Below are 13,581 nucleotides of genomic sequence, written 5' to 3' on the forward strand. Positions count from 1 at the left end.
AGTGGGGCTGATCTATTGGGAGCTCACCAAGGCCAGCTGGACTGTGACTGAAAAAGCATGGGATAAAACCGGACTCTGTGAACATGGCGGACAATGAGGGCTGATGAGAAGCCAGGGACAATGGCACGGGGTTTTGACCCTACTTCATGTTCTGGCTTTGTGGGGGCCTAGCCAGTTTGGTTGTTCACCTTCCTTGACATGGACGGAGGGGGGAGGACCTTGGACTTTCCACAGGGCAGGGCACCCTGACTGCTCTTCAGACTGGAGAGGGAGGGGGAGAGGAGAGAGGGGGAGAAGGGTGGGAGGAGGGGGAGGGAAATGGGAGGCTGGGAGGAGGCGGAAACTTGTTTTTTTCCTTTTCTCAATAAAAAAAAAAAATCTTGATGGGAGATAACTTCAAAATCACTATGAAATTTTCTGCAGTTAAATTTGAGTTAAGCTTGTAATTTTTGAAATCTATAGTATGAGTAGAAGAAACCAAAAGCAGAAGAGTGCCTCATTTACAAACGTCCTCAGTGGCTTAGATGTCTGCAAACTCAGTAAGGAGCAGGGTGACAGGGACACTTAAAGAAACTATAAGAGCATAAAAAGAATGAAATGGCCATTTCATTAGTCAGTGTTGGTAGAACCAACTCTAGATAATTGTCTTTAATTTTAAAAGTCAGTACAGGAGCAGGAGGAAGACTCAGGGGTTAAGAGTCACATTATCTTGCATAGTCTTTCTAAAGTCTGTTGACAGAAGTTTCTGGTCCCACGGCCGTTCAGTCCCAAAGAAACCCACAGAAACTTATATTAATTATGAACTGTTTGGCCTATTAGCTCAAGGTTAACAACTTAAATTAACCCATAATTCTTATCTATGTTTAATCACATAGTTTGGTTCTTCTTCTCAGTAAGGCGTTCTCACCTTACTTCTGTGTCTGGACGGTGCAGACTCTCTGCCTTTCCTCTTCCCAGAATTCTCCGTCTGGTTTGCCCTACTTACACTGGCCAATCAGCATTTTATTAAACTAATATGAGTGACAAATCTTTACAGAGTACAAGATCACTGTCCCACAGCAAAGCCACTGAAAGGAGAAAACGCACAAGACAATAAGGTAGGAATCTGACAGGCTCCACAGGTGTAGGTCCATTCCACCTTGACTAAAGGTCAGAGAGTTGGGTCGAACTTCTGTTCTTTCAAGGTTATTGTCAACAGTTCAAATAACAGGTATGGCTAATATCCAGAGCTGGTATTTCAGGTATTAAGAAGTAGATCTGTTTCTACCTCAAACAAAAGTCAAAGGATCCAACTAGGATTCTCATAGGGAGATAGCTATGGATTCAACCCAGGGAGAGGTTTGCCTATAGAATGTTTTAGTCTAGGGTGTGAGAGCTACTTGTCTTGTTTTGGCAACAGAATGTTTAACAGAACTTGGCCTACAATCCTTCAACTGGTCTGTTCATTTCCTTATATCATGTTAATGCAGTTTTTTATCTTATTCCTACCTTTGGGGCTGGGGTATTTAAGCAGATGTAAATTAAATGCAGGCAATTTTAGTATTCACTGGAACTCCCTCCAGGTACTATCCTATGTTTTCTGTTTTATTATTCTCACTTGTGTCTTTGTTCTCTTAATCTTCTAATCCCCATGTGTCTTCTCTGGTAAATGGTCTCCTCCACCAGGAATCCCTACAAGCTGGAGGGTGAAAAGCTTTGGGTGGTTCAGGTCAGGATGCTGAGCCCAGAGCTAGCACTCTAAGAAGGGGTGGAGGTGGGCTGTGCCTGTTCTTGCAGAGGACCTGGGTTGAGTTCCCAGCACTCACATCAGGGAGTTCACAACTGGCTGTAACTCTAGTTCCAGAGGATCCAATGCCACCTGGCCTCTGTGGACACTACATGCACTTGGTGCACATAAACTCACATGTACACATAACTACAATTAGTTTATAAATCTTCAGGCAAAAAAGAAGGGACAGGTGGGTGGGTGGGGATGGCAACAGCCTGCTGTTGGGGAACGTGACCGACTACAGTAGTGGGAGAATAGAGCAGTGGGAGAGGAGGGTCTGATAACACACGGGAAGACACACTGAGAAAAACAGAGGCGGATTCTTCAATGACAAATATGAAAAGGAAAGGCTAAAGTGACATCTTAACGACTAGATTACAGACTGAGAAACGGGGGGGGGGGGGGGGGGGCGGTGGGGCTATGAGAGAGACATTGTGCCTCCAACGGCAGTGAGCTCCTCTAGCCACATCTTGGGTTTATAAACACCATTCTCTACCACAAAGAACCTAAAGTGTTGGCTGTTGTTATTACTGTTGCTTGGAGAAACAACTAATTCTGAGCTTGGAAAGAGCAATATTGAACAAAATGAATCTAGACTGCCTACTGCTGAAACAGAGTGCTCCTGGAAGACAACAATTACATATTTAAAATAATCATGTTTACAGAAGCAAAGATAGAATGTTGGTTCAGAACCTGGGGAGAGAAATGAGAGATGAGGGCCAAAAGGTAGAAAGTCTCAATTAGACAGAAAAAAAAGATTATATCTAATGCAGGCATGGAGAATACATTAAATAACAATTACTGCTGATTCTGAAGTTGCTACGAGAATAAATTTCAAAGTTCTCACCACAAATATATATATATTTGAGCTGATAGATAATATATAAGTTTATTCCACACTGTATTTATAAACCACAGCCACAGGGTAACTCTTACAGTATAAACCCACAACTTGTCAATTTATACTTAAAAATAAACAAAAAGAAATTGTTCCAAAAATGACAGAAATAAAGTCAAGTTGGAGCTTCCACCTGACCTGATCAAATGTTGGATAATTTGAACATCTAAATAACTAACTATGACCCACTGAGTAAATAACCTGTAAATGCACATCTAAATGAACGAACAGACTTAAAGAGTGATAAGCAATAAGAGAATCTCAAAATATTTCACAAAACATTTGTTAATTACAAAAAGAAAAACAGTGACTGGAAGAGAAGATTGGTAGACAACAGCATCACGAATGAATCGCGCTGAAACTGTTGTGCGTCAATGAGAACACGGTGTGCTTCGATGAGCTCCCACTGGAGACTATAACCGGATACTAGCCAAAACACATCAGAAAAGTTCTAAACTAAGGCCCAGTGAGTGACAACTGACTCGTAGTTCTCCAGAGTCATGGTCATAAAAGGTTAAGAGAAAAGAGCAATGACAACTACAAAAATAACGTACAGCTCTGGACTAAATCCTCTTGCTGTAAGGACACCATGGGAACGACATGCCGATACCGGTGCTGGTTCTGACAGTCTTACTACCGAACTGTGGGGAAATGTTCTTGTTGGTAGAAGATCCTATGCGGGCGGCTGACTCTCGGATGACTCGGAGTGCAATGGAGCCCTGTACTCCCAGCCACTGTACTCCTAGCTTTTCTATCTGCTTTAAGTCACTTTCAGAGAAACAAAAAGTATCTAATCATGATTTTAGAAATCAAAATAAAAATGACAAAATGAAATGCAAGTGAAAAATCAGTTTTTAAATTAGAGTACAGAATAACAGATCTCAACTACAGCTTAAGAAAGTAGTATTGTCAAAAAATTGTGTGGTTTGAAAGTCTAACTTAGGCCAGTTAAACCTCTGCAAACACCAATCAATATTCACTAAAACTTCCTAGCGGTTCTACTGTCAGTCAAGGCTGACGATCACTGGCACGCACTAGGCCAGAGGCGCCAGCTTCAGCGATTGTCTCTAAGTCCTATTAGACTCTGACAGTTGATTGCTTTCTCCACCACACACTGATTTACTGGTATAATATTTAAATCACATTGTATTCAGTTATTTGTTTATAATATCTTCATTTCACACTAATACCTGTTCCTTTTAATACAGGATTGCTATCTTATTAGTGCTCTACATTCTGTGCTCAGGACAGGTCCTTCAAGCAATGCTGAATTAGAGGTGAGAGATATAAGGAAAGAAAAGAGAGAAAGGGGAGGAAAAGGAGGAGATGGGAGACTGAATTTCTCCTCAAGCGGTACCTATGAACAAGAAAGGATCTGTGATCCCAGAAAGGAACGACCAGAGGGCAGTAACTTCTCATAGGTTGTTTCTTCTCAGTGTCTGCCCTGAGATACCAAACCATGTTCTTCACAATTACTTACATTTAATATACTAGAAACAACTCTGTGTACTCTCTTTTTAAAAATTCAAATCTCGCCGGGCGATGGTGGCGCACGCCTTTAATCCCAGCACTCGGGAGGCAGAGGCAGGCGGATCTCTGGAGTTCGAGAACAGCCTGGTCTACAGAGCTAGTTCCAGGACAGGCTCCAAAGCCACAGAGAAACCCTGTCTCGAAAAAACCAAAAAAAATAAAAAATAAAAATTCAAATCTCAAGAGTGTGTGGTGGCTCATGCCTAGAATTCCAACACACAAGGGGCAGGAGGATCTCTTGTTTGACATCATTCTAGGCAAATTCAAGGCTAGCCTGAGTTACATAGCAAAATTCTGTTATTATAAAGCAATGAAAGAAAAACTATTGAATAAAATAAACATTATCTAAAACTAATTTTCTTCAACTGATTAATCAGGGTGGATTTTGTCCCTCCCTGTATGTAAAGATTCTTGATGGAAGAAGAGAATTCACTCCCCTGCCACAGATGCTGAACTCTGGAAATACCATGCTTTGCAAAGCTAGTATTTTCTGTTTTCCAGTATCAGGAACTATAAAATGTATTAATATATTACCTGGCATGAAGGCACAACCCTTTAATCCCAAGACTTGAGAGGCAGAGGCAAGGAAACATCTAGGAACTCAAGGTCAGCCTGGTCTACAAAGCAAGTTTTAGGCCAGCTGGGTTACATAGTAAGACGATGGTTTTTCTTTTTATTGGCTTTTACTGAGCTCTATATTCTTCTGAGACTATGATTTTAAAACAAAAAACAAAAACCTAATACCATCACAACAAAAAATATTGAACCCCAATGTGGTTACACATGCTGATAACCCCAGCACTTCAGAGTATAATCAGGAGGATCATGAATTTAAGGCTGGTCTGAGCTATAGAGTGAATTCAAGGCCAGCCCAGGCTACTCAGTGAAATCCCATCTCCAAAACAAGCAGGGCTACTGAGATGACTGAGCAGGTAAAGGCATGAACCAGAAAACCTGAGTTCAATTCCCAAGCCCCATGGTAGAAGGAGAGACAGGACACCTGAAAGTTGTCCACCAATCTCCACATGTACGCACATGTGCGTGCACACACACACTCACAGGGAGAGACAAATAAATGTAAAAACAATCTCTGTTCTTAAAAAAGCATCCCGACAAAATGAAATGGATAAGGGTACAGATACGGAAGACAAAGCTCGGCAGCAAAGCATCCATTAGGCATGTGCAGAGCGCTGGTTCTGACCCCTCCTACTATGAAAGAGACTATTTATACTGCAGAAAGAAGTATTCCTATTATCAGCTTATATTTGATGTATTAGCTTAAATGTGTGCATTTAATATGTCTTCATAAACTTAAAAAAACTCCATTAAAATTAATTTAACAAGAGTAAAGCAAATGTCATATAGTTAGTAGTATTCAATTTAAGGTTTAATACTCTTTAACACTTACCTTATCTGCACACATTGATACTTTAATGTCTTGCTGAGATATTTCATAATGCCGGATATTAAAAACATAATTACCAGCCAATTTCAAAATATCAGCTGAGATATACTCCAATACAGCCACAATGTAGAGGGACACATGGTAGTCCACTTTGTACCCCAAAACTTCCTGTAAAAAAAATAATAATTCAATTCCAAAACAAAAGCCCTGCCAAGTATCTGTTAAACACTTAACACTCCTACTTCAGAGCTGTGTGGCTTGTTGGTGAAGGACAAGGCCCTGAATTTAAGCTTTAGCACTGAAAGAAAAAAATTTCTATCTATCACTTTTGCTCATAAACCATTTTTTGAGACAGGGTTTCCTGGTGTTGCCCTGGCTGTCCTGGAACTCACGCTGTAGACCAGGCTGGTCTCAAACTCAGAGATCTGCCTGCCTCTGCCTCCTGAGTGATGGGATAAAGCCGGTACCACCACCACCAGGTCCATAAACAAAATTTTAAAAGCAGAATATCTCAATATCTGGGTACCATAGAAATAGAACGGTGGTTGTCAATCTGCAGTTGTGACCCCTTTGGGTCTCCTAAGACCATTGGAAAACACAGACCTTTACATTACAATTCATAACTAGCAAAATTACAGTTATGCAGTAACAACAAAATAATTTTATGGTTGGGGGTCACCAACATGACAAACTGTATTAAAGGTCACAGTATTAGGAAGGTTGATAAACACTGCTATAGAATATAAAATTAACAGTTGATCCTAGTATTATAGATCTTATAAAAATATATAATCTAACAAGTCTTTTATTTCATCAAACAATAGCAGGTGATTCTAATAGGAAATCTTGGCCTATATTTTTTAGCTGAAATTATTTTTTTTCATAGAATATATTCTGATCATTGTTTTCTCTTCCTCATTTCCTCCCAAGTCCTTCCCACCCATCTAACACCAAGTCTCCTTTCTCTTTCTGTTTAGAAAACAAACAGTAAAATAAAACAAAACAAATTTTAAAAACATAACTTTAAAGGCATGAAATGCACAAAAAAACCCATAAAAATACAAAATCATAAAACATACTATACAAACAAAAGACCAGAAAAATAAAAAATGTTCAGCTAAATTTTACTGACAGCTTCTCAACAGCTTATTAAAACCCCTGTGACAAATAGCATCTTTCTGCAAGAACCCTGCTTTAAAACCATCAAAAACATTATATTTTAATCACTGTAGCCTCTTTCAGGAGAGTGTCTATGTCAGGGAGGGAGAGACTGTCGCCTCTACCTGCAGGTAGGTCTATGGAGCATTTTCTTGATTAATGAGTGACAAAGAAGGGCCTGGCCCTATGTGGGTAGTGCTACTCCTGGGCAGATGGTCCTGGGTTATAGTAAAACAACAACAACAACAACAAAAAACCCAAGTTGAGGAAGCTGTGGAGAACAGGCCAGTAAGCAGCATTCTGTCATAGCTTCTGTTTGAAGCTTCTGCCTTGGCTTCCCTCAGTGATGGACCATAAAAAGCATAAGCTGAAATAAATTCTTTTCTCCTCAAGTTATTTTTGGTTGTAGTGTTTATCACAGTAAGAGAAAACAAACTAGAAGGAGGGGTTATTGAAACTTCTACTAAATCTACACACACCAAGCATATTCTACAGATTGTTCTCTAGTGTCCTTTTCCAAATTATACAGGATAATTTAAAAACACTCAGAGCCCTTTGCTATTACAACACTTTGAGAATCAAGGTCTCCTACACTAGAATTAACAGGAGGTAGTAGTGTAGTGGTACCACAAAATGCCACAATGTATTATTGCTATTAACTGTGTGTGTGGAGGGGAGAACATGAGTCATGATTTCATTAGGGTACATTTATTTTTATTTCATTCTTCTCTTTGGGGGTGAGTGGACAGCATGCTAGAGATTCAACCCAGGGTATCACTCACACAAAGCATATCACTTATATACACACCTACTCCCTGTTTTTATTTTTTACACATATTATAATGTACATAATACATATACAAACAGATCGTTAATATATATTATATATGTGTTTTATATACATATAATTTAAAATATTATTCATTATGAAGAATTCCCCCAGTATCTAATCTTTTATTACCTTCAAGGAAGGATGGATTTTGTCCACAGGTAGTAAAAGAGGATTTCTTCGTTTACGTTTCTCGATGGCAGACTGGGCATCAGCAATTGCCCATTTATCAATAGGGTGAGGAAACGTCTTTTGGACTCGTTCCTGTTTGGATCACAGGGGGCATTCAGAATCAGCAGAAGTGTTTATAAATAGGAAACTCATATAAAACTCAATCAATCAGTCTCTTTAATACAGAAAACAGCAGGGAATAGTATGTTCTGATCCCCTGAAAGAAGAAAACCCTTTTTGTTTTTAAAAAAAGTCCCTAGCCATGGTGGAAAACCTATAATCCCAGCACTGAGAAGGTAGAGACAGGAAGACTACTAGTTCAAAGCCAGCCTGGGCTACACAGTGAGTTGAGGCCAGTGCAAGCTACACAGTGAGACCCTGTGACAAAATAAAGATTGTCAACAGGACAATCGAGATTCTATCATATAATTTTGTCACATGAATTTTTTAAGTTTATCATGGAAGCAGTGGACAGAATAGTTCAATAGACTGCCTGTGTAACGTGAACAGATTGCCTGGAGGAGAGGGGAGGGGAGGGGAGGGGAGGGGAGAGGAGAGGAGAGGAGAGGAGAGGAGAGGAGAGGAGAGGAGAGGAGAGGAGAGGAGAGGAGAGGAGAGGAAAACTTGAGGGAATGGGATGGTTGAGATGGAGGAAGGACAGAGATGAGTACAAGGAGAGAGATATCTTGATTGAGGGAGTCATTACAGGGTTAGCAGAAACCTGTCTCTAGAGAAATTCCCAGGAATCCAAAAGGATGACCCCACCTAGGACTCTGGGCAATAGAGGAGAGGGGGCCCGATCTTGACTTGCCCTGTAGTCAGACTGATGCTTATCTTAAATATTACCTCAGAGCCTTCATTCAGCAACTGATGGAGGTAGAGGCAGAGGCAGAGACCCACATCTGAGCACTGGACTGAGCTCCCAAAGTCCAGTTGAAGAGTAGAAGGAATGAGAATATGAGCAAGAAGGTCAAGACCATAATGGGTTCACCCACTGAAACAGTTTGCCTGAGCTAATGGGAGCTCACCAATTCTAGGATTCATCCCTACTGCATGTACTGGCTTTTGGGGATCCCATTCTCTTTGGATGAATACCTTGCTCTACCTAGATACAGTAGGGAGGGTCTTGGAACTTCTACAAGGCAATGTGCCTTACCCTCTCTGAGAACTGGGTGGGGGTGGGATGGCAGGGTGTGTTGAGGGAATGAGAGGAGGGGAGGGAGTGGGAACTTGGATTGGTATTTTTTTAAAAAAAAAAATCTAATAAATTAAAAAAGAAAGAAAGAAAGAAAAGAAACCAAGTCCTTTGCACCAGAAAGATGACATAAAGGCATGTAGGGAACCGGCAGAAGCTCCCCACTGCAGAATCAGGGTAGAGAGGTTTTCGCTCATGTAAGACTTGGCTTTGAGCCACCGGTGCCCTACACAGTCATCTGAGAAAGTGCTTTTCAGCTTCAGCTGTTCAGACACCCAGAGACTGCTGCTGGCTATAGCTCAAGCCTGTGGCAGACCATGGTCTTGTACACATGGTTTTGCAGGCATGCAGGATACAAGAGTGATGAGGGTCATATAGGCTTCCACCCAGATTTCAAAGTAAGCAATGTGTGATAGGGTTAGGGTTCCTGCAGGAGGCCCCTGGGAAGGCTATGTGTGAAGCTGTAAGAAAGTCTAAGTTGCAGTGGAGATACCAGGATGTTGAAGATACCAGGTATGTGGAATATAGACTGAGGTAGGCTTCAGAGAAAAAGTCTCATCAGCTATAAATGGCAAGGCCACAGGAGTGTAACACACTCTGGAGGCCGGACATGTACTTAGCACAGCTAGGGCCGTGATTCAGTCTTACTTTGGTCCTGTCATGCTTTTCTGCACCCCTCTTCCCCCTTTGGAATGGGCCTGCTCGCCCTGTACCAATGCATATTGGAAGTAATTTTCTTTTTGATTTTACTGAGGGTCACAACTAAGATTGCTTTGATCTTACTTGAAACTTTGAATTTAAGCTTACAAACAATGTTAGAACTGTTAAGAATCTTGGAACCTCTGGAGAGAGACAAGAAGCATTTTGTATTATGAGATGGCAATGAGCCTTTGGGCCAGGGGGAAAGTTATGGTTTGAACATGAAATATGCTTTATAGGCTCATGTGTTGAAATGCTTGTTATTTTGGGAGGATCTGTGAGCTCTAGGAAGTAGGGCAAGCTGGAGAAAGTAGGTCAAAAACTGGACTGAAAGCTCATCCCTGGTTCCTCAGTCACCCCATACTCTGTCTGTCTACTGTGAGCAGGGAAGACTTCTTTCTCCCTGCTCCATTTCCACTACCGTGACCTGCTCCAACACAAGGACCCAAACAGTTATGTACTGAACCCTCTGAAACTGTGAGTTGAAATAAATCCTTCATCCTTTAAGCTGTCCTCTCACAGGTATTCTGATGATAATTATGAAAAAGTAGCCAATGCACACACTTTATTATGGATAGAAAATTGAGCTCTTTGTAACTGTTAGCTATTACTGCTTGTTTAAATTTAACTGCTTGGCTGTGTGTGCATCATCTATGAAGATGTACTTTTATTCTCCATAGCTAAGAGTACAGCTACTGGGTCATATGTTAGACATAGAAGTGACTTTGGTAGAAACTGGCAAACAACTTTGCATAGTTGTTATAGCATTTATACTCCCACTTGTAACATAAAATTCTAGGCAGTTTTCATATTTGCCTGTATGTAGTATAACCAGCCCCTTTCTTAGTTTTTTACTTTTGGTGGCTGTTAAAGTTCATTATGATTTGAATTTCTATTTTTCAGGTGGCCTCTGAGCTTTACCAATTTTTCGAATGTTTATAGACAATTAGAATATTTTTCTTTTTGAGTTTCTATTCAAGAATTTTGCAAATCTGGGGAGGAAGATAGGTTTTTTTGCTGTTGTTTTGGTTTGGTTTTTTGAGAGAGAGTTTCTCTTTGTAGCCCTGGCTGTCCTGTAACTCACAGAGATCTGCCTACCTCTGCCTCCTGAGTACTGGGATTAAAGATAGGTGTCTTTTTCCCCTAGTCTGTCACTTGTAACATTTTGTATGTAAAGTTCAGGCTAACCTCAAATTAGGGATTCTCTGCTCCCAGCATGCGAGTGTTGAGATTATAGGCAACCTGGCTAATATCTTTTTATTTTCTTAATTTTAATATTTAATAGTCACTGTGTTTTCAGTCATTGCTAAAACAGTATTTGCTTAATTTTAAATTATGATACTATTTTCAGCATTTTCCTCTACGAACTTCATAATGTATTTTTATATGTGAGGTTATGATCTCTTTAGTTAATTTTTGTCTATCACAGGAGACGAGTTGCATTGTTTTCCCCTCCATTTATCCACACACTTTTTCTTTCAAATTATTTTTTTTTTTGTGGGGGGACAGGGGCTCGGGACAAGGTTTCTCTGTGTAGCCCTGGCTAGCCTGGAACTCACTTTGTAGACTATACTGGCTTTGAATTCACAAAGATCTGCCTACCTCTGTCTCCCAAGTGCTGGGATTAAAGGTGTGTGCCACCACCACCTAGCAACTTTCCTTTATATTTCTTGAAAATGAACTGAGCATATATATCACATGTAATTTCAGTGGTTTTAGTTTCCATAGAAATTTAGAATGACAAAGATACAGAAATTAATTTCATGGGTTCTTTATGAAATGACATAATTTTTACCTCTACATCTTGAACAGTCCTTGGTTGAGCCATGCATAATTTATTAAGCAGCTGAAAAATCAGTTCTTCAATATAATAAAGGGACTCTTCATTAGCTGAGAGGGTGGGATGTACTTGTTCCTGAACCTTGAAAAGAGAAATTCTCAGTTAAGGCACTGGCAAATTAATATGAAATGAGCAAATTCAATAAGAATCCTACATGTAGTTACTACTTTACTAAAATGGTTATATGCCAACATAAATATTTTTAATGCCAAAAATGTAAGGGTAGCTTGAGAGATGGCTAAGCAATGAAGACTCCCTGCTGCTCTAGCAGAAGACAACAGTTAGATTCCCAGCACCCACATGGCCACTCACAACTGCCTGTAACTCCAGACTCAGGGGACCCATATGTCCTCATCTGACCTCCGTGGGCACTGCAAGCATGTGGTGCACAGATATATGAAGCCAAAACACCCATACATATAAATTTTTTTAAAAAAATTTAAATATAAAACACTATTTGTTGGTCTGTGTTCCTTTTTCTCAACTGTTTTTTAAATATTTTTAAATTCTGAGAATCTATAAAAAGTCAGTGGACCCTCTATTTCCCACTATTAAAAAAATGTGTTCAAGGCTGGGAAGACAGCTGTCAATCAAGTGCTTATCTTGCATATATAAGACACTAAGTTCCATCCCCATAATCGAGTAAAAGCTGGGCGTGATGGTACATGCCTGTAATCACAGCACGGGGTAGGTGACACTGGCTAGGTCACTTGAGCTGGCCAATAAGCCTAGTCTACTTGGTGAGTTTCAGACCAGAGAGAGATCCTGCCTCCAAAAGCAAGGTGAGGATTGATGCCTAAGGCTTATCTCTAGCCTCCACATGCACACACATGCACCCAGACACGCCCACACCAATACATGCACCCACAAAAATATACATACTCATGCAGTCACTCAAACATCCCCACACATACATGACAAAGCATACTCCCTAAAATATACTGTTTCTTTTTTATCTTAACCATTTATTTTGCTTTATAAATAATACCATTCAAAATTTCCACCCCCTCCCATTTCCCTCTTACTCCTTCACTCCCCCCCCTCCAGTCCTAAGAGAGGACAGGGTTCCCTGCCCTGTGGGAAGTCCAAGGCCCTCCCTGCTGCATCCAGGCCTAGGAAGGTGTGTGTCAAAACAGACTAGGATCCCAAAAAGCTAATAAAAATATTATACATAATATTTTAGAGGAATCATAGCTATCTTTAATCTACCTAAAATATCTACTAGAAGATTGTGAAAACTAGGTCCTGAGTCCCAGTAGTAGACAGAGATACTTCTGAAAATCCCTACTAGAGACAGTCTGAAGTAGGGCATGCTCAGTATTCACGTGCCCCTAACTGCCACTACTCAGTTACAATTCCTTTGAGCTCTTACAATTTTTTTTCTAAAGTTAGAACCTGGTAATTTACCCTAATAATCCAGTGTGACTGGATATAAGAAGTACAGTAATACCGTTATACCTGAATACTGCAAACAGCTGTTGAAAAGCACTGAGCAGTACTCTCACTTTTATGCCAAGCACTAAAAAGGATGTCAGTACTATCGACACGTGGAACATAACAGAAACCTTAAACAGCCTCACAATTATTTCTGAAAACTGGTTCAGTAACTAGAAAGCTTTTCCACAAAGAAATCAGACTGAGATAATTTGGTTATCAAAGTTTAGCATGAAATTTTCCCTTACACAGAGTAGAACACTCCTGAAAATTATCAAGGCATAAAACAATGTATTTTTATAGGATTTGTTTGTTTGTTTGTTTATACAGTATCCTGCTTGTAGGCCAGAAGAGGGCACCAGATCTCATTATAAGTGGTTGTAAGCGACCATGTGGTTGCTGGGAATTGAACTCAGGACCTATGGACAGCAGTCAGTGCTCTTAACCGCTGAGCCATTTCTCCAGCTCCCCAACCAATGTATTTTTTTCCTCTCCTACCCTCTAAGTCTGTGGGATCAGCGGAAAAGCTTCTTCTTTCACTCCTACATTAATATGTGTGTCTAGCCGGGCGATGGTGGCGCACGCCTTTAATCCCAGCACTCGGGAGGCAGAGGCAGGCGGATCTCTGTGAGTTCGAGACCAGCCTGGTCTACA

General features: G+C 40.4%; 1 protein-coding gene across 2 annotated transcripts in view; it reads right to left on the reverse strand.

Moving 5' to 3' along the window:
• Positions 1-13,581, reverse strand: part of Sos2 (SOS Ras/Rho guanine nucleotide exchange factor 2) — a 102,235-nt gene that overhangs the window by 63,513 nt on the left and 25,141 nt on the right. For both annotated transcript variants that reach the window (XM_005343147.2, XM_005343146.3), the window contains exons 2-4: positions 11,449-11,574; positions 7,721-7,852; positions 5,605-5,769 (exon numbers count right to left, since the gene is read on the reverse strand). In XM_005343147.2, the coding sequence (XP_005343204.1) occupies positions 5,605-5,769; positions 7,721-7,852; positions 11,449-11,574 (423 nt within the window). The remainder of the gene's footprint in view (positions 1-5,604; positions 5,770-7,720; positions 7,853-11,448; positions 11,575-13,581) is intronic.

The sequence above is a fragment of the Microtus ochrogaster genome, chromosome 1, assembly GCF_000317375.1.
Source record: "Microtus ochrogaster isolate Prairie Vole_2 chromosome 1, MicOch1.0, whole genome shotgun sequence".
Taxonomy (NCBI): Eukaryota; Metazoa; Chordata; class Mammalia; order Rodentia; family Cricetidae; genus Microtus; species Microtus ochrogaster.